General features: G+C 34.0%; 1 protein-coding gene and 1 pseudogene across 9 annotated transcripts in view; one reads left to right on the plus strand and one right to left on the minus strand.

Annotated features, from left to right (window-relative positions):
- Positions 1-26,862, plus strand: part of bt (projectin protein bent) — a 3,328,983-nt gene that overhangs the window by 535,776 nt on the left and 2,766,345 nt on the right. For 8 of the 9 annotated variants that reach the window (XM_067757812.1, XM_067757814.1, XM_067757820.1 and 5 more), the window contains exon 6: positions 19,254-19,389. The exons of the other annotated variant lie outside the window; for it this stretch is intronic. In XM_067757812.1, the coding sequence (XP_067613913.1) occupies positions 19,254-19,389 (136 nt within the window). The remainder of the gene's footprint in view (positions 1-19,253; positions 19,390-26,862) is intronic. 9 annotated transcript variants of the gene reach the window in all.
- Positions 16,204-17,537, minus strand: LOC137234488 (putative nuclease HARBI1; annotated as a pseudogene).

Raw genomic sequence — 26,862 nt, forward strand, 5'->3', positions numbered from 1 at the left:
AGCAATTTCGTAATATTATCAGAGGTTTCACATTCAATTATAATTATTATAAGCCGGTTTTAAGCTCATGAATTCTTCAATAATAAGTAAAAATTGAACACGTCATTAAACAAACACACATAGATATATAAAATTGAGCCCGGATTTGGAAAAAACTTCTTATTCGCAATAAAAAAATTAACTTCACAAAAACAAATCTACATAACACCCAAATCAATATAGAGACAGAATATTTCAATTGTGTTGTTGGTGTAAAAATGAGATAAACTGAAATAAGCAAGAAAACAAATACAAGCAGGACAGCCTAGTCGTTACTGCAGTTTCACCGTGTTATTCGCGGTTCGAATCTCGGTGAAACCTTTGATAACATTATGAAATTGCCTGATTATGACTACGTGGCGGTTTCCAAAATGGTACCATCGCATATGACAGTAAAAGTGTCTTTCTCTTCAGTTTCTCATAATAGTTGAATATTCAGTTATTATAAACTAGTGTTAAGCTCATGAATTCTTAAATATTGAGTAAAAATTGAACACACCATTAAACAAACAAAGATAATTAGGTGTAGAATAATAACTGTTTAAAAGTAATATCGTAGAAAAGATAACTAATTAGCATGTATACAAAGCGATATCTATGTCGGTCTATTCGCCCGTCCGTGTATCGTCCGTAAACACGATAACTTGAGTAAACTTTGAGGTATCTTAATGAAACTTGGTATGAAAGCTCGTTACCCCTTATCCCAATCGCTATTTAAAACGAGCGATAAATGCGCTCACTCTATATTTAAATAGGTAGACACAATTTTGGAAAACTCTGCAAATGCAATTATTCAGATAGTAATACGTAAGAGAAGTTCGAATGAGTCAAAATTCGATACACGTACTTATTAAATTAAAACTACTTTAAAAGAGTCGTAAAGGTAATAATAGACAATTTTCCATATGCATAAAAGTAGAGTAGTCTATTTTTGATAGTAGTCGCTTAAAAATTAAATTAAAATTACAAGTAATTGGCCTGAAAAAAGGGTTTACTAGTTTTATGCAAATGAATATCTATGCGAAAACTAATTTTATTATACAGCAGTATAAATAGGCCATTGACCATTATTTACTTAGTGCAAGGGAATACATGTACAAGGAGGAATACATGAAAAGATGGGGAAAATGCTGGAAGATAAAAGCACGTACAAAACACTGGGGAATGATCCAACAATGGAACTCCAACGTAAGAACAATAAACTCGCTGACGATTTATACAAAAGCCACATTATTAACATAAGGGAAAAACAACGATTAGCATGCTCAACAGCGATAGCCCTAAGACTTTCCGGCTTGCCTAAAATTCATAAGACTGATTTACCTTTTCGTCCCATTGTGTCGTCGACTAACGTTCCATGCTATGAACTGTCGAAATATCTTGGAGGCTTTCTGAGGTCCTTGGTATCAGATGATTACAACATCAAAAATTCCTTTGAATTAAAAGAGAGACTAAAAGACATCAAATTGAGAGACGACGACTTACTGGTATCTTTTGATATTGTTTCGCTCTTCACAAATATACTGACAACGCTAGCTACAACAAGTAAGGAAAGCTAAGTTCGGGTGTAACCGAACATTACATACTCAGTTGAGAGCTATGGAGACAAAATAATGGAAAATCACCATGTAGGAAAATGAGCCTAGGGTAACCCTGGAATGTGTTTGTATGACATGTGTATCAAATGGAAGGTATTAAAGAGTATTTTAAGGGGGTGTGGGCTATAGTTGTATTGGTGGACGCCATTTAGCGATATCGCCATAAAGGTGAACCAGGGCTGACCCTAGAATTTGTTTGTACGATATGGGTATCAAATGAAATGTGTTAATGAGTATTTTAAAAGGGAGTGGGCCTTAGTTTTATAGGTGGATGCCTTTTCGAGTTATCGCCATAAAGGTGGACCAGGGGGACACTAGAATTTGTTTGTACGATAAGGGTATCAAATGAAAGGTGTTAATGAGTATTTTAGAAGGGCGTAGGCCTTAGTTCTATAGGTGGACGCCTTTTCGAGATATCGCTATAAAGGTGTACCAGGGGTGACTCTAGAATTTGTTTGTACGATATGGGTATCAAATGAAAGGTGCTAATGAGTATTTTAAAAGGGCGTTGGCCTTTGTTCTATAGGTGGACCCCTTTTCTAGATATCGCCATAAAGGTGGAGCAGGGGGACACTAGAATTTGTTTGTACGATATGTGTATCAAATGAAAGGTGTTAATAAGTATTTTAAAAGGGCGTGGGCCTTAGTTCTATAGGTGGACGCCTTTTCGAGATATCGCCATAAAGGTGGACCAGGGGTGACTCTAGAATTTGTTTGTACGATATGGGTATCAAATGAAAGGTGTTAAAGAGTATTTTAAAAGGGAGTGGGCCTTAGTTCTATAGGTGGACGCCTTTTCGAGATATCACCATAAAGGTGTACCAGGGGTGACTCTAGAATTTGTTTGTACGATATGGGTATCAAATGAAACGTGTTAATGAGTATTTTAAAAGGGAGTGGGCCTTAGTTCCATAGGTGGACGCCTTTTCGAGATATCGCCCTAAAGGTGTACCAGGGGTGACTCTAGAACTTGTTTGTACGATAGGGGTATCAAATGAAAGGTGTTAATGAGTATTTTAAAAGGGCGTGGGCCTTAGTTCTATAGGTGGATGCCTTTTAGAGATATCGCCATAAAGGTGGACCAGGAGTGACTCTAGAATTTGTTTGTACGATACGGGTATCAAATGAAAGTTGTTAATGAGTATTTTGAAAGGGAGTGGGCCTTAGTTCTATAGGTGGACGCCTTTTCGGGATATCGTTATAAAGATGGACCAGGGTTAACTCTAGACTGGGTTTGTACTATATGGGTATCAAACGAAAGGTGATAAGGAGTATTTTAAAAGGGAATAGGCCTTAGTTCTATAGGCGGACGCCTTTTCGAGATATCGCCTTAAAGGTGGACCAGGGGTGACTCTATAATGTGTTTGTACGATATGTGTATCAAACTAAAGGTATTAATGAGGGTTTTAAAAGGGAGTGGTGGTAGTTGTATATGTGAAGGCATTTTCGAGATATCGACCAAAATGTGGACGAGGGTGACCCAGACCATCATCTGTCGGGTACCTGTAATTTATTTTTATATGTAATACCACGAACAGTATTCCTGCCAAGATTCCAAGGGCTTTTGATTCCGCCCTGCAAAACTTTTTCATTTTCTTCCACTTAATATGGTAGGTGTCACACCCATTTTACAAAGTTTTTTTCAAAAACTATATTTTGGGTCAATAAACCAATCCAATTACCATGTTTCGTCCCTTTTTTCGTATTTGGTATAGAATTATGGCATTTTTTTCATTTTTCGTAATTTTCGATATCGAAAAAGAAGGCGTGGTCATAGTCGGATTTCGGCCATTTTTTGTATCAATACAAAGTGAGTTCAGATAATTACGTGAACTGAGTTTAGTAAAGATATATCGATTTTTGTTCAAGTTATCGTGTTAAAGGCAGAGCGGAAGGACAGACGGTAGACTGTGTATAAAAACTGGGCCTGGCTTCAACCGATTTCGCCCTTTTTCACAGAAGATAGTTATCGTCCTAGAGTCTAAGCTCCTACCAAATTTCACAAGGATTGGTAAATTTTTGTACGACTTATGGCATTTAAAGTATCCTAGACAAATTAAATGAAAAAGGGCGAAGCCATGCCCGTTTTGAAATTTTCTTTTATTTTTGTATTTTGTTGCACCATATCATAACTGGAGTTGAATGTGGACATAATTTACTTATATACTGTAAAGATATTAACGTTTTTTTTTTAATTTTACTTAAACAATTTTTTATTTTAAGTGGGCGTGGTCGGCCCCGATATTGCTAATTTTTATTAAGCATACATATAGTAATAGGAGTAATGTTCTTGCCAAATTTCATCATGATATCTTCAACGACTGCCAAATTACAGCTTGCAAAACTTCTAAATTACCTTCTTTTAAAAGTGGGCGGTGCCACGCCCATTGTCCAAAATTTTACAAATTTTCTATTCTGCGTCATAAGGTTAACTCACCTACCAACTTTCATCGCTTTATCCGTCTTTGGTAATGAATTATCGCACTTTTTCGATTTTTCGAAATTTTCGATATCGAAAAAGTGGGCGCGGTTATAGTCCGATATCGTTCATTCTAAATAGCGATCTGAGATGAGTGCCCACGAACCTACATACCAAATTTCATCAATATACCTGAAAATTTACTCAAGCTATCGTATTAACGGACGGACGGACATGTCTCAATCAAATTTTTTTTCGATACTGATGATTTTGATATATGGAAGTCTATATCTATCTTGATTCTTTTATACCTGTACAACCAACCGTTATCCAATCAAAGTTAATATACTCTGTGAGCTCTGCTCAACTGAGTATAAAAATAATCACCAAAAAGTGGGATAAAATTGAAAAAATATCCGGTATACCTAGACCAAAATTTAAGCAAATATTAGAATTTTGCCTGAAAGATAACAAGTACTTTATTTTCAATGAAAAACTATATTCACAAACGTTTGGTATGCCTATGGGTAATACCCTCTCCCCACCATAGCACAGTGTTTCGTGTAGAACAAGCTAGCTGGACAAAAACAAAGTTCTTATTCCAAGAAAAGTTTAATGAGAAATAAAAGAAAATAAACAAAATAGCGGGATTTTTGCTTTTTTTGATATTTTTCCTCATATATATTGAGTAATTGAAGTAAGAAGGCAGGAGTGGTCGTAAAATGCATTGATTAATTTGCAAAATTCTTGTTGAATATTAAGCTTCTTATTTTTTGATGAATTCTAAGCTCGAAGGTAAGTAAAATTTCCTAATAGTAATTCTTTCGAAATTAGAGTATTTTCAATATATTTAACATTCCGTTATTAAGAAGAAAAGGTATTTTTTCTCTCGGTTTTTAAATTTAGGTACAAAAAAGTTACACACATCCGCGGACATCCGGGCTAAATTTTACATATGTTATAATCGCAAGTATTATCTAATAGCCGAAAGAAAAAACCATTGCGAATTCTTTGCACATCTATTTTTAATTTTTTTTTTGTAGATTTAGTTATCTCTACATATAAAATAGGATGTATGTACGTACCAGCTCCGACGAGATATTTGAACCTTTAAAGCTGATCTACAAATGGCAAAACCAATTCACAGTTACAGGGAACAAACACGTAGCCATAAAACGCACAAAAATAAACGCGCAAGGTCAACAAGAGCACACCAAAAGCAAAAAGGCGAAGATCACTGACTTCAACCTGCCACAACCTACCGCACCAGTCACCAAGGCATAAAACAGGTACATACAAAGCAATCCTAATGCAGGTATAACCACACAGGAACGCTACACAAAACAACCCCATTTGGTAGCATCTACGCCAAGACCTGAATGTAATATAAATACTGCACAACTGATAACAAATCAGAACGATCAACTACACTTAAGATGGCAGCAAAACAATCATCAACTATTCACCCTGTCGGAAAATCAACAACACAAAGCAGTTTAGTTATAACCGTACCAAGAACGGAGCTTTTTGACATTTGGGTTCAACATTCGAAGGAAACTAGATATAAAGAGTTATTGAGTTTTGTTTTACTTAATGACGATTTAAGCGAAGCAGGCGAGTATTCGATAAAAAAGTTTAAGCTTACAAATATCGGCATATTCGTCGAAGCTGGATCAAAGTGGAACACTTCTGGAAGCCATAAGGAGCGATTTTTGAATAAAAACTCGGAGTGGCTTTCGGGTCCAGGCTTCACATTTACAATAACGGTAGATTCAAAGTTGCCCTCAGACAAACCAACCACTTCTTCAGGTAACCCCGGCCCCGGAAGACGAAGGAAGGACTTTGTTAGCTGCAGTGAAAAACCAAACGGCGTTGAGTGGATGACCTCTTGCAATCTAGAAGTCCTGGTGAGTTATTTTATGCGGCAGAAGTAGCAACGCGTATGTCCGGCAACAGAAATGTTGCTAACATTATACAAAAATCATAGAAAACGACTCAAATATCCGGCAAAAAGATGACATGTGGGCCAGATGCAAGATGCTTGAGCAATGTAGAAGCTTTAGCATACTACGTAGATAGCAAGTCGACGAATCATGGGTACAAAACGACTGGGAAGTGGAGCATCAAGGCAGACCATAAGATTTATCCATCATTTTATAGTCTAAGAAAAGCTAAGGCAGAATGCTATCCAAATGAAATTGATGTGGGTGAAACACGTGCGGAAATTAAAGTCCAGTCCGTATTAGATAAAACTGTTGAGCGTTTAGTTTTAGCAAATCAAGAAGTTTTTGTTAGTTTATTACCTACAAACTTGACGTATACTTTAATCAGCAATTGGGGTTGCGATGGAAGCTCTGGCCATAGCACATATAAGCAAAAGTTTACATGCAGTTCTGACACTGATGAGTTTCTGTTCATATTTTCTTTCGTTCCTCTTCAATTACAGGATGAAAAAGGTAACATTTTTTGGCAGAATGCTCGACCTTCTTCTACCATGTATTGTCGTCCAATTAAATTTTTTTTCTAAAGAAACAAGAGATTTCATTGTTTGTGAAACGAACAAAGTTTTAGAGGAGATAAATGCGTTGTTGCCAACAAAGTACATGGTCGAAGAATACGAAGTTTCCGTAAATCACAATATGTTTCTAACAATGATTGACGGAAAAGTTTACAATGCTTTGACTGAAACTTCTTCCGCACAAAATTGTTATATTTGTGGTGCTACTCCAAAAGATATGAATAATGAGTTACGGGACTTTACGCCTAACCGAGATAATCTTGGTTTTGGTTTGTGTACTCTCCATGCATGGATAACGTGCATTGAATGCTTGCTTCACATAAGTTATCGCCTCGAAGTAAAAAAATGGCACCTTAGGAATGAGGCAGATAAAGAGAGTGTAAAGCTACGTTCGAACGAAATCCAGAATAAATTTAAAAGTGTACTTGGATTGATAGTAGATAAACCAAAACCAGGTTTCGGCAATACCAATGACGGCAACACTGCTCGTAGGTTTTTCGAAAATTCTGAGGCTAGTGCTGAGATTACGGGATTGGATGTAACGCTCATCAAAATATTCGACACTCTCCTTCGCGCATTAGCATCTGGGTACAATATAAATATCCAAAGATTTGAAAAATTTGCGGTCGAAACTAAAAAACTATACATAGATCTCTATCCATGGTTTACAAAACTATTCCAAAAGTGACTCATCGAATGAAAGTGATGATAGCGAATAATAACATAATTATAAAAGATAACCTACCCTATAACTTTTTGTTGGATCAGGTTTTATTTAATTTAAATATATTGTCTTTTCTACTTTGTATGATACTTTACTTTTATGTTTTTGTAATAAGTAATTTTCACATAATTAATTTAATTATTTACATTGTTATTATTATTATTGTAATTCACTTTTACATTCCTGACTGGTACTATAAGATAATTTTGTAAAAATTGTAGTGCCAGGATAAATACTCAAATAAATACAAAATATGTATGTACATATGTACAGTCACTCACATAAATAAGTAGACACCCCTTTTTGGACAATTCTTACAATTTTCGCTTTCGCAAATTTATTTTAACTAATTTCCCATAAGAAAATGTTTGAAAAATTCGACGAATTTTCATATTTTAACTAATTTCCCATAAGAAAATTTGTCACGATTTATAACAAAAACTAAATTATATTTAAAAAATTGATGTTGTTTTTATTTTTATTTTATTTATTTAAAAAATGTTTGAAACATTCGACGAATTTTCATACAAAATTTAAATTTTTTTTCCGAATTTTTTAGAGTATTGAGATTTGTAGTCCAATCAATTTAAGTACAATAAAGTAATATTCTTAAGTCCTTTAAATTTTTTGGTTCTATGTCACTTATTCACATGAGTTACTGTATATGAAATAAGCAAATTTATGCATATGAAGTAAAATTTTTGAAAACAATAAAAAAAAGAACATATGGCTGAAAAAAATGACGTAGTTGTAATAAATGACTGCATATGAAACGGAAAATCTCATAAAATAATTTTGTCCAGCTAGCTTGTTCTACACGAAACACTGTGCATAGCCGACATAGTCATGGATGACTTACTGAATGAGACTATGTCTGAACTTAAACAAAAATATAACATTAACATACAATTTATAGTCAAATACACCTATCCCCCGATTTACACGGTACTTGTTTTACACGATTTCGGTTTTACACGGTTCATAAATCAGCAAAATTTGAAAAACTCCGAAGGTTCACAAATCATTAAAAACCTTTTTGAGTCCCCTTGGCAACACTGATTGCAATATTGAGAGATTCCCCTTATTGTGAATATGTATGTACATAACCAAACGCAGAGTACATATGGGGTATTCCATCCCATTTCGACCAATTTTGAACCCGACCCCTTTAGAATTGGCTGAAAGTTTTTCTTCTTTTTCTAGCTTACGAAAGACTTTTTTCAGAAGTTTTTCAAATTTTTTCATGCAACTCAAAAAAAGTTACGAATTTAAAAAAAAACAACGTTTTTGTTTTCAAAATGCTATAACTTTTTCAAAAATTTACCGTTTGGGATCTTTTCTTTTTAAATTTGTTTTTAAATGTACTTTTCGGAAAAAATTCAAAAAAATTTTTTAATTTTTTTTTCTAATTTTTCAGTTTATCGAGATTTTTCGAATTTCGCCCTTTTTTTCTCATAAAAAACTTCAATCAATTCTGCAATCATCCCCACTAATCCCGGAATGGGCCCAGAATTTTTTTTTTTTATTTAATTGAAAAAAAAAAACTTAAAAATTTTTTTTGTATTTTTTCCGAAAAGTACATTTAAAAACATATTTAAAAAAAAATGATCCCAGACGGTCAATTTTTGAAAAAGTTATACATTTAACACTTATTTTATATGTTATATATTTAACACTTATTTTGAGTTGGAAAACGGTGCTTTTTTCAAAATGCTATAACTTTTTCAGAAATTGACCGTTTGGGATCATTTTTTTTTTTTTAAATATGTTTTTAAATGTACTTTTCGGAAAAAATACAACAAAAATTTTAAAGTTTTTTTTTTCAATTAAATAAAAAAATAAAAAAATTCTCGGCCAACTCCGGGATTAGTGGGGATGATTGCAGAATTGATTGAAGTTTTTTATGAGAAAAAAAGGGCGAAATTCGAAAAATCTCGAAAAACTGAAAAATTACAAAAAAAAAACTTTAAAAATTTTTTTGAAGTTTTTCCGAAAAGTACATTTAAAAACAAATTAAAAAAAAAAAGATCCCAAAAGCTCAATTTTTGAAAAAGTTATAGCATTTTCAAAACAAAAACGGTGTTTTTTTAAAAATTCATAACTTTTTTTGATTTGGATGAAAAAATTTGAAAAACTTCTGAAAAACGTCTTTCGTAAGCTAGAAAAAGAAGAAAAACTTTCAGCCAATTCTAAAAGGGTCGGGTTCAAAATTGGTCGAAAATACAAAATCTTATACAGCAGAAGATAGCACAAACAGAAAACAAAAGTAGCAGATTCTCAACGACAAACACTGCAAGCCAAACGAAGAAGTTCTTCAGTGTGACTTACATACCAAAATTAACAGAGAACTTCGGCTCTGATATACAATACAACAAAAATAACACATGCTTGGATTATAAATCAAATCGAACTCTACAAAGTATTTTCACTAAAACAAAAAGCCCTATCCCCCTTTCACAAAACAACAATATAGTATACGAAATACCATGTGAAGGAACCGAAAACTAAAAATGTAATAAAATATATATATATACAACAAAGCGCACCTGGGGTATTCGACTCAAAGAACATGAGTCGGATATAAATAAAAAGAAATCAAGTAAGGAAGGCTAAGTTCGGATGTAATCGAAAATTACATACTCAGTTGAGAGCTATGGAGACAAAATAAGGGAAAATCACCCCGTAGTAAAATGAACCTAGGGTAACCCTGGAATGTGTTTGTATGACATGTATATCAAATGGAAGGTATTAAAGAGTATTTTAAGAGGGAGTGGGCCATAGTTCTATAGATGTACGTCATTTAGGGATATCGCCATAACGGTGGACCAGGGCTGACTCTAGAATTTGTTTGTACGACATGGGTATCAAATGAAAGTGTTAATGAGTATTTTAAAAGGGAGTGGGCCTAAGTTCTATAGGAGGACGCTTTTTCGAGATATCGTCATAAAGGTGGACCAGGGGTGATTCTAGGATTTGTTTGTACGATATGGGTATCAAATTAAAGGTGTTAATGAGTATTTTAAAAGCGAGTGGGCCTAAGTTCTATAGGTGGACGCCTTTTCGAGATATCGCCATAAAGGTGGACCAGGGGTGACTCTAGAATTTGTTTGTACGATATGGGTATCAAATGAAAGGTGTTAATGAGTATTTTAAAAGGGAGTGGGCCTTAGTTCTGTGGGTGGACGCCTTTTCGAGATTTCGCCATAAAAGTAGGGGTGAATCTAGAATGCGTTTGTACAATATGGGTATCAAAGGAAAGGTGTTAATGAGTATTTTAAAAGGGAGTGGGCCTTAATTCTATGGGTGGGCGCCTTTTCGAGATATCGCCATTAAGGTGGACCAGGGGTGACTCTAGAATTTGTTTGTACGATATGTGAATCAAATAAAAGGTGTTAATGAGTATTTTAAAAGGGAGTGGGTCTTAGTTATATAGGTGGACACCTTTTCGAGATATCGCCATAAAGGTGGACCAGGGGTGACTCTAGAATTTGTTTGTACGATATGGGTATCAAATGAAAGGTGTTAATGAGTATTTTAAAAGGGCGTGGGCCTTAGTTCTATAGGTGGACGCCTTTTAAAGATATCGCCATAAAGGTGGACAAGGGGTGACTCTAGAATTTGTTTGTACGATATGGGTATCAAATGAAAAGCGTTAATGAGTATTTTAAAAGCGAGTGGGCCTTAGTTCTATAGGTGGACGCCTTTTCGGAATATCGTTATAAAGGTGGACCAGGGTTGACTCTAGAATGCCTTTGTACTGTATGGGTATCAAACGAAAGTTGTTAATAAGTATTTTAAAAGGGAATGGGCCTTAGTTCTATGGGTGGACGCCTTTTCGAGATATCGACATAAACGTGGACCAGGGGTGAGTCTAGAATGCGTTTGTACAATATGGGTATCAAATGAAAGGTGTTAATGAGTATTTTAAAAGGGCGTGGGCCTTAGTTCTATAGGCGGACGCCTTTTCGAGATATTGCCATAAAGGTGGACCAGGGGTGACTCTAGAATGCTTTTGTACAATACGGGTATCAAACGAAAGGTGTTAATAAGTATTTTAAAAGGGAATGGGCCTTAGTTCTATTCGTGGACGCCTTTTCGGGATATCAACATAAACGTGGACCAAGGGTGAATATAGAATTTTTTTGTACGATATGGGTATCAAAAGAAAGGTGTTAATGAGTATTTTAAAAGGGAGTGGGCCTTAAATCTATAAGTGGACGCCTTTTCAAGATATCGCCATAAACGTGGACCAGGGGTGACTCTAGAATGCGTTTTTACAATATGGGTATCAAACGAAAGGTGTTGATGAGTATTTTAAAACGGAGTGGGCCTTAGTTCTATGGGTGGACGCCTTTTCAAGATATCGCCATAAAGGTGGACCAGGGCTGACTCTAGAATTTGTTTGTACGATATGTGTATCAAATGAAAGGTGTTAATAAGTATTTCAAAAGGGAGTGGGCCTTAGTTCTATAGGTGGACGCCTTTTCGAGATATCGCCATAAAGGTGGACCAGGGCTGACTCTAGAATTTGTTTGTACGATATGGGTACCAAACGAAAGGTGAGTATTTTAAAAGGGAGTGGGCCTTAGTTCTATAGGTGGACGCCTTTTCGAGATATCGCTATAAAGGTGGACCAGGGGTGACTCTATAATGTGTTTGTACGATATGGGTATCAAATTAAAGGTATTAATGAGGGTTTTAAAAGGGAGTGGTGGTAGTTGTATATGTGAAGGCGTTTTCGAGATATCGACCAAAATGTGGACCAGGGTGAACCAGAACATCATCTGTCGGGTACCGCTAATTTATTTATATATGTAATACCACGAGCAGTTATCCTTCAAAGATTCCAAGGGCTTTTGATTTCGCCCTGCAAAACTTTTTCATTTTCTTCTACTTAATATGGTAGGTGTCACACCCATTTTACAAAGTTTTTTTCTACAGTTATATTTTGCGTCAATAGACCAATCCAGTTACCATGTTTCATCTTTTTTTTCGTATTTGGTATATTATTATGGCATTTTTTTTTTATTTTTAGTAATTTTCGATATCGAAAAAGTGGGCGTGGTCATAGTCGGATTTCGGCCATTTTTTACACCAATATAATACGAGTTTAGATAAGTACGTGAACTGAGTTTAGTAAAGATATATCGATTTTTGCTCAAGTTATCGTGTTAACGGCCGAGGGGAAGGACAGACGGTCGACTGTGTATAAAAACTGGGCGTGGCGATTTCGCCCTTTTTCACAGAAAACAATTATCGTCCTAGAGTCTTTGCCTCTACCAAATTTCACAAGGGTTGGTAATGTCTTGTTCGACATATGGCATTAAAAGTATCCCAGACAAAGTAAATGAAAAAGGGCGGAGCCACGCCCATTTTGAAAATTTCTTTTATTTTTGGAGTTGAATGGTGACATAATTTACTTATATACTGTAAAGATATTAACTTTTCTTTTAAAATTTGACTTTAAAAAAATTTTGTTTTAAAAAGTGGGCGTGGTCGTTCTCCGATTTAGCTAATTTTTATTAAGCATACATATAGTAATAAGGGTAACGTTCCTGCCAAATTTCATTATGATATCTTCAACGACTGCCGAATTACAACTTGCAAAACTTCTAAATTACCTTCTTTTAAAAGTGGGCGGTGCCACGCCCATTGTCCAAAATTTTACTAGTTTTCTATTCTGCGTCATAAGCTCAACTCACCTACCAAGCGTCATCGCTTTATCCGTATCTGGTAATGAATTATCGCACTTTTTCGATTTTTCGATCTGAGATTAGCGCCCAGGAACCTACATACCAAATTTCATCAAGATACCTCAAAATTTACTCAAGTTATCGTGTTAACGGACGGACGGACGGACATGGCTCAATAGAATTTTTTTTTTGGATACTGATGATTTTGATATGGAAGTCTATATCTATCTCGATTCCCTTATACCTGTACAACCAACCGTTATCCAATCAAAGTTAATATACTCTGTGAGCTCTGCTCAACTGAGTATAATAATACAGCACTATCGCAACACACAACGGAAAGCGGACACTCTGTTGATCTAGGTAAAGCGAGAATATTGGACGAGGAAAGGCGGGAAAAAGTGAGATACACAACAGAAAGTTTAAGAATTATGCAAAATAGAGAGAGAACTGTTAATAGAAAGGAAGATACAGCTGACATCTCCGCCGCATATCTTTTATGTTTATAAAGATTTTGTTTACATTTTCACATTCTTAGGTATTCACTGAACACACCCTTTCATACATACGCACATATGTAAACAAAACATACCAATTATGTTTGATGATCAAAGTCCAGTTTAATGACAAGTGTACTACATATTACTAGTACCATTTTTATACTTTTAATTTTCATGCATAACTTAGTTAGTTTATACTAAAATTGTGCAATTTGTGACGCCTAATGTAATCTAGGGATACATACATTTATATATGTAAATTTTTTACTAAACAGGAGCAAACAGATTGCTTAATTCTAACCGAAATTTCTTTTAATAACTTTGTTTTATGTACATTGTTATTGTGATAAAATTACTGTTTTGTGATAAAAATTACTAAATAAATTCAGTTTCGCTCCTGAAGAAGCTAAGGTGCTTAGCGAAACGTTAAGCCGAAATAGTGGAGTTTAATTTAGCTTTGCGCTAAGCAAATAACGGTCAAAAAGCCTATTTATACTGCTGTTAAATACACAATTGACCGGCTATCTTTTAATCAACTTTATTACAGTTTTCTATCAAAATACCTTTATAATAAGAAATTGGAGAAAATATTTTGAAATGGGCCAGCGTTTCTTTCTTGAAAAAGTAATTTCCAATGTTTTGGTATCCAAAACTAGAGTTGACCTATGTACACTCGAATTTTTAAAATATTTTTAATATCATTTGAGCACAGTACAATTTACGAAATTTTAAATATTCATTTTAGCACATTCGCACATCGAAGAATTGCACATAATATAATAATATTTTTATGCGACAATTATCTTTAAATCACGCCGCGAAAAGGTAACGCTTAAAAGTGAAGGGACCACAAAAAACTAATTTTGTATGTAAAATGCCAAAACTTTTAAGTAAAAATTGCCGCAACTATTGAATGCGAGAAATATTTTTTTATATTGTTGATTGAATTTTTGTTGATGTTCAATCAAACTTATGTACATATATGGTAGATAAACGGATACTTTTAATGCGCTTTTATCACATTTACACAGCAATTGTAGGTCATTTTGGGCGAAGAAATCCAAAATCGACGAATTACCTCATACAAATCGCATTTCCGATATGATTCATTTGAGCGCATTTCATTGCATTCGACCCGCAAATCTGCTGGGGGCCTACTCTGTATTGCGATGCGAAAGAAAAAAAACGCGAAATCGCAAAATCGGTACTCTGTATCTTGACATTCGCATGCATATTTTGACTTTCGCATTCACATTTTGCCCATTCGCAATTTTTCTCCCTTTTCGCATTTCCAGCACTCTGTATAGCGAAAGCGAATGTCAAACAGCATTCATTTTTGCATTTTTCTTGCTAATAGGCATTCGCGTTGTTCAAATATGTAAGTATTAATTGATGATTTTATAAACTGATAACTTTATATTCATTGGACATTCTTTTAAAAATATATAGGACAACTCAAAAAACAAAACAAACACAAAAGCAACAATTTGAAATCCTAGTGGACTTCATGGCAATACATCCAGATTTGGCCAAAGGTTACTTAAAACACCCAACGCGAAAACAACGGCCAATAATTTATGGAAGAGAGTAACGAGCCAACTAAATGCAGCTGGGCCACCGATTCGTGATATCACTGGCTGGAAAAAAGTAGGTTGGATGATATATATGTACTTTTAATTCTATAATGGGATTAATATAATTTATAGGTTTGGGCTGACTACAAAGTCCATTTGAAGGCCAAAATGCGTCGCAACAAAGCCAATATTGCTGGTACGGGGGGCGGCCCATCTGTTTACTCCGCACTCACCCAATTGGAACAGCAAGCTAGCGACTTGCTATCGATGAACCAAGCAGTCGAAGGGATAGCTGGCACGCGGGATTTCGGTGCGCGTCAGACTATGACGGAAGTACCAAGTGAAATTTTGGAAGCGGATTTTAATGACGACACCGATTCAGTTGAAATGAGTGAAGAGGAGAACGAGGAATCTTTCTTGCTATAACAACAACAGGAACCTTCCTGCAGCCGATCGCTACCTACTCCACGCAAGAAGCTGAGTCTATTGGAAAAGCAAGTGGGCAACCAAATTGAATACCAAAGCAACACAATAAATGTGCTAAACGAGATTAATGACAATTTGAAAAACATTGCCAGAACCATGAGAATTACATTAAAAATAAAAAATAAAAATTTAAAGTTTGCCAAAGAACAAGTTGTCCATAAACAAAGAATGGACCTTGAAAATTTAAGAATAAAATTAAACAAATTAGAAATTAAAAAACCAATGTTGGATGTGGAGTTACAGGCCAACAAAGCAATATCCAAAAAGTAGTAGCAGATACACAAAAAATTTGTTTAAAGATATGTGTACACAGAATTTATGTACTACAAGTGGCTTAGTTTTTGTAATGAAATGTACAGAATTTCCTTTTTATTTTCTATTTATTTACGCATGTACCTGCATATACACAGTTCATTACCGAAGTATAGTTTGGAGCACTTTTCACAATGATTCTGAAACATTGAGTATGTGTGTTATTTATATACAATTAGTATTAGTTTATATATATATACACACTTTGTAATCCTTACTTAAATAAAAGACTGAAATCGTGAATTTAAAATATAATGAATTATATTTAGTAGTTTAAGTTGTAGGCCTTAGCAGCCGTAAAAATACATAAATAAATAACGATTAAATTGAAACCACTTTTTTATAAAGCATTTCTATTGGAAATCATGTTATTTTTTATTTGGTCTCTGATACAACTAGCAATATTTCCCATTCTATGATTTTCCACGTTTTCTGTATTTATCACGTTCACTTCTTCCGGTTCAATTTCTGAACTGGGAGGATTTTCAACATTGAACATTATACAAATATTATGCAGGGCACAACAAACATTTAGTATTTGCACCACTTTTGCTGGAGCATAATGCAACTCTCTTGAGGCCAAAAGGCAGCGAAATCGACCTTTCAAAACACCAAAAACTCTCTCAATGAGATACCTTCCATTTGAATGTTTTTGATAGAAAAAATTTTCGTCGGAATCCTCCGTAGAATTCCTGTATGGGGTAAGAAGCCATGGTTCCAACGGATATCCTGCAGATAACAAAAAAATAAAGGTATTTTTAGGTGAATAGCATTCATTACCATTTATTATATGTATATATATTATGTTATATATTACATAAGTAGCTATGTTAATGCGTGTATGCTACCATTACATTAAAGCGATATATTAAAAAGCTTACCAAGAATTCGTTGGCCAGTATCTCCATTTTCATAGGCTGTCCTGAAATATTCGCGCTCACCGGACAAGTTCTATACGTGCGAATCGTGCGATGCATCTCCAAATTTACCATTGACCGCTCTTATTTGCATTTTGTGATCACATATCTAAAATAGAACAAAACATGTAGGCACAATAAAAGTAATCTTATTTAATCGAAATACACTTACGATCATTGCATTTATGCTGTGCTTAAGCTTTCGGTTAAAAAATAGATGATCGCCTTTTGATGGCCTTATCATTTGGATGAGCGCTCCCTCCACAGCTCCGATCACACCCGGAATTCCACATTTTGCATAAAAACTACGGTTGGCATCCTGTTTTTCGCGATTGCTCATTGAAAAAGTTATATGCTTTGGACACAATATCGTTTCAATTGCACTGCAAACTTCCAAAATACAACTCGAAACGGTTTGTTGTGACGGTCTTGGCCAATCAAGTGTTGGTATGCACCCTGACCAAGAAACTTCAACGTTGTAGAAACTTTTATTATTTCAGGAACTGCCGTTGCTCTCCGTGGAGTTTTCAACTCACTTTTAATGCTATTTAGCACATACAAAAAGGCTTCCTTATTAAGCCGAAAATTCTGCACAATACTAATGAATAGAACATAAAGCAATATTATATGTATGAGTAATTTTGTAACTTTTAAATTACCTTTGATCGCTGAGACTCATAATGTTGGAGTTGTCTCTTATAATCCTCCTATCAATCCTTTCTTCATTTAAATCGTCCCATAATGCCACAGAATCCATTTTTTAATTCGTTCAACAAAAATTAATCGTTTGCCGAAATTGTAATCGCCTAGTTTCTTTTGTTCTCTTTCTTTGACGTTTGGTCAGTGATGCATACTCAAGCAAAAAATTAGCGAAAAATAAAAAAGCGACATTGTTAGCGATGCGATAGCGCTACAGAGTTCCAATTACCTTTCGCATCGCAATTTATTTAATATTACTAAGTCAAAATGCATATACATTTTTATCCTCACAGACCGCAATAAAAGGCATTTAGAGAACGGGTTTTAATGGTTTCCAATATTATTTTATAAATTTGTTTTGCTTCAAATTTTAATTAAGACTTCATCTTCTAGAAAGTTGAGTCGGCGCCAGTATGGACGGCAAGCACACCTGCAAAGTTTAGCAGAATCTTCTTGACTTATATATTACATAAATAAAGGAAACAAAAGCAGGGATTATGCTGGACTGATGTGTTCATTGTTGCACATTGCATAATATATTGAGGTCTAGCATCTTATATCATACATACTTATGTTTAAGCGGGGATTACTATAAATGGGCGTATCTTGATACATAAATTTATTAATTGCATTTGGGACAGAAAGACAAAGTTTTTTTTAATGTTTTTGAAATGTAAATCTTTATTTGTTTGATTGTCAGTTTTAAAAAATTCATTTTGACAAGATTGTATCATTCACGGTAGCATCAAGGCAAATTAAACAAGGTGGAATTGACAACTAAAATATTTTGTGTAGGAATTCTTATTTAAAAAATTTCAACTAGCCCATTTGTGGGCCAAAGATATATTTTGGGTCCCACGATAATTTCTGATGGCCGAAAAAGTATTAATAAAGATATTTTGGTGGGAGAGTTGCTTGGAAGGTTTATGGAATTTTCCATCAGGCAATGGTTGAGTATTGAAGAGTTTTCAGCACCCGCCAGTGGTTTTCTTAGTACAACTCGGTTAAAAAGGAAATGAGTTGAAATTTTATCCCAAAGTTTAACGGATGAGATGATCCCCAGCTTTCCTGTCGTAAAAGGCGTCTAAAATAAACAGACTCAAAGGTTCCAGAGAAGCAACAAAATCTGTTTCTGCTGCAGACTGCCTAGTTCCAGAAAGTTCTAGCATAACTGCTAGGTTTCGGACTACATGATTCGAAAATATCCACTGTTAAAAGTGCATCATTGCATGTAATGTATTTTCTGTATTTCTGCATATATTTATAGCAATTAAAGTATGAATTTACGGATAAAAAACAAATTGTTTGAAAATTTTTTAGTTAAAATTGAAATTTGCATCCCTGTTGTTATTTAATGAACATTTCTCTCTCATGCCGGCCACAAATACAACTCGCTCAAACTTTCGGTTTTGCCCTGTGTTTTGAGTTCCCCCTTCAGCTGCCAAATCGAGCACGCAGAACTGCACACTGTCAGCACAGTGGAAATGTTCTTCGTTTGCCTTTTGGTAGTCAAAACCTTTGCTCAAATAGTCCATCAAAAATGAATTAATAGTTCATTAATATGTAGTTAGCTATACATTTAACAGATAACTAAAAATAAAAATAGCATAACATTTTAAATGCATGAATTTAGAATATCTTGATTATCTGGTTTTACTCAATACCAAGTTTGAATGAAGCTCAAATTACTTACCTATTTTTTAATAAAACAAACACGTTCCCATATTAAAGTATCCACATATCTGCACATATAAATATATGTAAATGAATTTAGGCGATGAAGCACCAGTACCAGACGACATCATTAAACCCACGTTTACCGAACGTCCAGTTATACGCCAAAGTGAAGACGGAGGCAATGTAACATTTGAATGCAGATGTGTCGGAGAACCAACGCCAACCATAACGTGGTATGAATTTAATTTGCAATAAAATAAAATAAACAAGTAAGAATAGCAATATACAAAGATTATTCAGTTTTGGTCATAACAAATAACCAAGTACAAAAATTATATTAAACGAAATTTTACAATCGATAGCTGATATCATTTGAAGTTACTTTTCCAGTTGTATTGGTTAATGACCCATAAGTGAATTTCTTCACGCTATTTTACAGCACGTTACATTGTTAAGCGAACTAGACAACAATTGTAAACAGTTTACTATTCACTGAAAGATTATTTAAGGACCTTTGTTACCGCAACGCAAAATCATAACAATGTTCGGTAGGGCATCGTTATAAAAAAATAAAAATAAACTCCTAAATCAGGGCCTATATCGTGTTATACGATCCGTGATCAAATTCGATTTTTTAAATCGCCGTAGCACTGAAATTATTTAGGTAATACGTGAGACAGTAACTATTAGTACTTATTATATTCATAATGTTCTATCAGTTTTGCAAACGTTTCATATCTGTCGTTTAAGTGAAAATGGTTTTCGATCCGTGATCGTAAAACACGATATGAGCCCAGAAGCTTTGAGCTTTTTCTATTAAAAATTGTTCTTGTACTAAAAACTATTTGAATATAATTGAATTCGAACCCTCACTCGCATCTACTGCAACTAAGACTTTTATCACCTGTCATTAAGACTAATTCGGCGGCATGTGAAATCTTCGAGTCAGTACACGGTATGTTTGAGACTAGCCGATAATAAAAAGTAAAATGCCCGCAAAACTGGCTATGGTACATGATTTCCGAAGGCTTTTATATGATACTAAAGCTTAAATGAAAATCATCCGATCGGCCCTTTTTTCTTAGGTTGAAAAAAGTAAATTTTTTAGTAATCGAGTAGAAAATATTTATTTTTTTCAAAATTTCCATCGATTGCGATTACATATCACTAAATAAATGTGAAAAAGTACATAAATAACAATTTTTTTTTAAATATGCATAAATACACATTGTTTAAATATTATTTTTATAAATGTAATATATATTGTATCGTTATTGAAAATAATATATTTTTAAATTTTTGAGCTGAAGGCAAATTTAAATAAAAACACAACTTTTTGTATTATAGTTGTATAATTTATTCTTGTCGATATTTCGGCTTTATTCTAAAGCCATCTTCGGGACTAGGGGTATAAAAAAACAAACCATTAGAACGTATTCTACATAATGTTTACGTATATACATATAATAAGCGACTTACTCATATAAATATGTTCGATCGACTAAATTAGCAATGGCCAAAAATCTGTGTTGAAGGTACAAAAAGCGAAAGTATGAAAAATAAACAAATGTACAGAATACCGCAAATGTAAACAAATTTTCAAGAACAGTAAGTATAAACAAAAATTTTACAATAATAAAATACATGTAATAATAAGACATAACTTAGTATGTATATCAACCCCCTTTTGCTTAGTTGTTGTCTTGAAGTATGCTGGATGCTGAATATTCTTATTTAAGTGAGCGCGGTGTATGTTGCTGTTGTTTCAAAATCAAATTGCGATAAGCACTCGCACAGTGGGAGTGTCCATTTTAAAATTAATTCGTTTTTCACTAGGAGTGTTCAATATATGTAGCATTTCTAAGGTATAGCGTTTTTGGTAATGTTTTTCCTTCTCCAATATATTTACGTTCTCAAAATCAGGGTGATGTCCTGTATCTTTGCAGTGGGCAGATAGGGCCGTCTTATTTCCTGAAAAACTGTTCCTTAATTTTATGTTTGACCTGTGACCGGAAATCCTTGTCATGAGCTTGAGTTTTGTTGTCCCCACATATACCTTCTCGCATACGCGGGACCCGTCGCCGTTGCATGGGATTCGATAAACTACGTCAGATTTCTCGAAATTGGGGATCTTATCCTTTATGTTATTAAAAACTTGCCTTAGTGTATTTTTGTACGTGAACGCTAGATTATAGCTATCCTTGTCGTATAGATTGGAGCTCCTTATCCTCTCCGATAATCCTGGAACATATTCCATTGTCAAATACTTTTTGTTAGCCGCGTCCGTTCTTTTTTCTTCATGATTTTTCGTGGTATGAAAATTGTGGATAAGTCTATTTGTTAACTCTTTGGGAAAGTCGTTCTGTTCCAGGGTTACTTTAATTATTTTAATATTTTTCTCGTGGAAAACCTCATCACTGATTGTGAGAACCCTTCTAATAAAATTTTTCGCCGTGTTTATTATTGTCCTTCTTTCATGCTTGGAGTTGTAGCTTATCAGCCTTCCAGAAGACGTTGGTTTCTGATACCAGTCAATAAGTAACTTATTATTCTTTCTGACTATTAACGTATCGAGGTAGGGGAGTTGACCATCCCTTTCTATTTCTACTGTAAATTGTATGTTCTTGTGGTACGTATTAAGCATGTGGAGCATATTTTGAATGTGTTCTTTTTTGACAACAGCAAAGATGTCGTCCACATATTTTGTTAGCAGCCTTGATTTTTCTTTGGACTCTAGCTCAAATTTTGTCAGTAGCTCTTCCATAACTATATCCGCTATAACTGGCGAGGCTCGGTGTTGTCTGAAATCAGAGGGTAATGTGAAAAATAATAATAATTTTTTCAAATTTTTTTGGCTACGACTATTTTTCCATGCTTCGAAGTTTAACATGCAACTTCCGATAATTCGGAGTTCTCCAACATGATCTAATTCATCTTTGGGTGCAATACACCACTTAGTTTATTTTTTAGCTGATTTTTTTCCCAATGAATCTTGATCATACGACTGAATCGATAAGATTATTTTAAGGAATCCACCACCACTATCTGCACCCAATTTCAAGTGCACGTTAGCTACTCCTCGGCTTGTTTTAACGTCCTTGATGAGTTTCTGCACATTCTTGCAAAATACTAGTTCTTCATCAACAACAGACTCCTTTCCTTTTTCGATAGAGTAAATGGAACTTTTTAACATCGAAATGAGTATCAAGTTAATGATTTAACGTTTGCAAATTTTCTTTGAAGTTTGGTTCAATTATTTTTCTTTTTCTTGTTGACATACGCAGAGACCGAGCAATACCACGTGCACAATTTGTCCAGTCCAAAATCAGTACTTATTTGAGACACATCTTTCGCGACATATCCTGACCGAGTGTTACACGGAATATAGTAGTCAGAATAATCGGGTAACTTACTAGATGTTTCACTGTCATTTTGTTTTTCTTCAGGTACAACGTGTTTCTACAATTTCCACACAATGCTTTCGGCAACCGCTCGTCACTGCTCCTATACACTACATGTTCGTTTATTTTCTGTTCCGAAGTAACAGTTATTTCAAACAAATTCTTTTTCATTGTTTTACACAATAAGCACAGTTTCAATAGATTTTCAGCGTGCGATAAGTGACAGTTTTTTTTTTATGCGCGATTACTTTCATTCTAATACGATGTATAAGCAAGCAATTAGTACACTGAATGTAGCATCCACATACATGGAGCCTCGGTTATACTACAATAAACGTAAACAAACTAAATGCTCCAGGCTTACTGTTCACATATTTTAATTAACGGTAAAGTTAGTGTTATCTTTATAAAAATAATACATAAACAATGTATATTTCTGCATATCGTCGGTCAATGCCAAAGTCACGAATGTGCATATTTGATGTTTTGTGAAAAACGCATTTCAAACCTTGAAGACATTGTTAAAAATAGAGATTTAATAAATAGAGATTTAATTTTGTATATTTAAACCACTATTGGAAGGTTTACTTTTGTAAACCACTAAGTAATGCTTATTGAAAAATGTTAATTTTCTAATTTTTTTCAAAAAAAATGCATATTCGATTTGGCTTTGCAAAATTTGACATATATAATACTTCGTTGAAACAAAAATGGCACATTCGTGACTTTGGCATAGTACCGACGATATTTGAACTAGAAATTGTTATTTATGTACTATTTTGAACCCGATTATAAAAAAATTTACCTTTTTCAACCTAAAAAAAAAAACGGCCGACAGAATGATTTTCATTTTAGTATTTGTATCATCTAAAAGCCTTCAGAAATCATGTACCATAGCCAGATTGCGGGCATTTTGTTTTTATTATCGGCTAGTCTCAAAACTACCGTGAGTACACTAATAATGCAAACATCAAAATTATTTAGTGAATGACTAGTCCAGTAAGTAAAAAATAAAAAGGAGATAAACAAAATAGGATCAAATTTTTTTTTCGTTTTGGGAATTGAATTTTCCAATTCCAATTGTTGGCAAGAGGACTTTTAATTTGCTTCTAAAAGGCCGGGTTAACAAACGTATAAGTGTAACATATGCACTTGCAACATTCTTGTGAAGAGGAATACAGATACATTTTAAAAGGTCAGGAGCGACAATAAGAAAAATAGGAGCAAGCACTGCATAAGCTTTTAATTTTTAGCCGTTAAAAAATGTGTTAACTTTCCGTTAGTTTTTTCTGCAATGTGCTTGTGCAACAGCTACATAACATATAATGGACTTTTCATTATCTAAATGTTCCGCGTTGAATCTATGGCTAAATAATTACCTCGTTGTAGCGTTTTTCCTGCCAATTTTATAACATGACGCTTTAAATCCTTTAAAGGCTATGCAGTTTATGTAAAAAAAATTTTTATTAGTGCAGGGAAAGATGACATATTCATAATCGAAAATTCTTTAAGCTAGTAGCAGTTTTTTTTAAATATCAAATTTATCAAACAACTATATGCTTAATATGAAATATAAAAACCCAAACATCCAATTTTAGAACTATAGAAAATCTAGATACTCTCCCACTAGTACTTATTTGGTACTTTAGGTTTAGTTCTGAACCAGAGACTTTTATTATTATTTACTAACACAGGGGTAGTTTCTGCTTCCTTACAGGGAGATGTAACTGTTTTTATACATTTTTTTTTATAAATTTGAATAAATGGTATTTATGTGTAGGTATGTTATGTATGGGAAGACGTAAATATATATGCCCTCTATGCACCAAAACTTGCAGCTAAAAATTTTAGGCTAGATCTGAAACTTTTTTGTATACATACATTGTATACATACATATATGAACAAACCAAATTTTATTTCAAACATAGAGTATACCCTGAACTGAAACTAGAAAAGTTTATACTTACAGTATTAAAAAAAATTGGGGCTGGTATGGTGTAGCTTGTTCTACCTACTGAGATATCACATCTGTGTAATAAAACATATCATAGCACCTTATATGCACAGCAAATTGTTTCGAAAAAGCGCTTTTCACAAATGAAATTTGCCCGAAACTATCCGGATTCTGGCAATGGATCCAACCAGAAATGCGTGGGCAACAATTTTATCTTGCCAATGAGCCATGAGATGACTTTTCTCGGAGTTTGAAGGCTGTGTAAAACCTCATTGTGAGGGTTAAGGGCAGAGAAATCGAATTTCCGCGTACAGTCGAAGAAGAGAACATTGTTAAAACAGGGTATAGCTAGTGATATTTTACAGAATATAAGTGTTCTAAAATCTGTGTATACAATTTTAGGTTTTTCCGGAAATGCGGTATAAAAAGTACAATAGGAGCAATTGATTGCACCCACATTGCAATAGTTGCTCCGACATCAAACAAACGGTGAGTTGGGATTATGTTTTCCTATTCCCATTTTAGGGTTGACAGCGTAAAAGGGGGTATATCGCTTCCATTGTTCATGCGTAGCACGTTCCACTTTCTATTTTCTTGAAAAAAAAAAAAAAACAATGATTTTAAAATACTTGTTACAAAAATAATGACCAATATTTAATTCTTACGTTTTTGTAGACTCCATTTCATGATTGCTGCACTACACAGCTGTTTACTTTATTTAGTTCACCACAATGTGGTGAAAAGCACAGGTCGTAGGGCTTTTTAGAGTTGTCAAGCTATGCACAGAATAGAATTATTTGTCAACTTGATACAAATCTTGATTACTTGTAAACTTATTGATAATTTGTCAAATTCACATAATAACGCTGTAAAAATCTGTTTGCATTAAAGACATCTTCAATTGACTTGTAAGATTGAAACATGTTTACATCATCAGCGTATATCAAAATTTAAGAAGCTTTATTGCAGTAGATATATCGGACCAAAATAACTGCCCTGAGGAGTTTCTGAAGACACATCAATGACAATGGATAAAGAATTTTTAAAAAAAACTCTTTGTGTCTGGTCAGAAGGATAAGATAAAAGCCATTGCGAGATACTTGGTTGAAAGCTCAAAAAATAATGTTTATCAAGAAGTAACGAATGCGCTTTACATACATACGAATACGCTCAGTATATACAACTTCCGTGTGCATATATTCTCTGAACTAATTTGAAACGGCATTTGTGAATTAAAGCAAGTTTGTAATTGTGGATTTTCCCCTATAAAATCCGTGTTGGCAATTAGCAATGTGGAGATGGATGATAAATAATTCTAGAACAGCAGGGAGCAAAGCTATGCCACGATAATTTTCTATAGATGAACAACTCACGCTTGTGAAGAGGAATAATGAAGATACATTTTAAAAGGACAATAAGAAAAAAGGAGGTAGCAAGCACTACATCTAGCTTTATACGGAGTTTCAATAATTTCTCCATTTTTTGCATCTAGCTTTATACGGAGTTTCAATAAGTTCTCCATTTTTTATCGTTTTACTTCAGCTTCATGCATTAGTACGCTTTTAATTTTTAGCCGTTTAAAAATGTGTTAACTTTTCGTTAGTTTTTTCTGCAATGTGCTTGTGCAACAGCTACATAAAATATAACGGACTTTTCATTATCTAAATGTACTGTGTTGAATCTATGGCTAAGTAATTACCTTGTTGGAGCGTTTTTCCTGTCAATTTTATAAGATGACGCTTTAAAGGCTATGAAGTTTACGTAAAAAAAATGCTTAATAGTGCAGGGAAATATGACATACTCATAATCGAAAATTCTTTAAGCTAGTAGCAATTTTTTTTTTAAATATCAAATTTATCAAATAACTATATGTTTTTTATGAAATATAAAAACCCAAACGTCCAATTTTTGAACTATAGAAAATCTAGATACTACCCAACTAGTACTTATTTGGTACTTTAGGTTTAGTTCTGAACCAGATACTTTTGTTACTAGTTACTAACACAGGGGTAGTTTCTGCTTCCTTACAGGGAAGTGTAACTGTTTATATAATTTTTTTTTATAAATTTGAATAAATATTATTTATGTGTAGGTATGTTATGTGTGGGAAGACGTAAATTTATATGCTCTCTATGCACCAAAACTTGCAGTTAAAACTTTTTGGCTAGATCTGAAACTTTTTTGTATACATACATATATGAAATAAACCAAATTTTATTTCAAATGTAGAGTATACCCTAAACTGAAACTACAAAGGTCTATACTTACAATATTAAAAAAAAGAAAAAAATTGAGGTTGGTATGGTGTTACTTTCTCTACCTACTGAGATACCACATCTGTGTAATAAAA

The sequence above is a fragment of the Eurosta solidaginis genome, chromosome X (assembly GCF_040869045.1).
Source record: "Eurosta solidaginis isolate ZX-2024a chromosome X, ASM4086904v1, whole genome shotgun sequence".
Classification (NCBI taxonomy): Eukaryota; Metazoa; Arthropoda; class Insecta; order Diptera; family Tephritidae; genus Eurosta; species Eurosta solidaginis.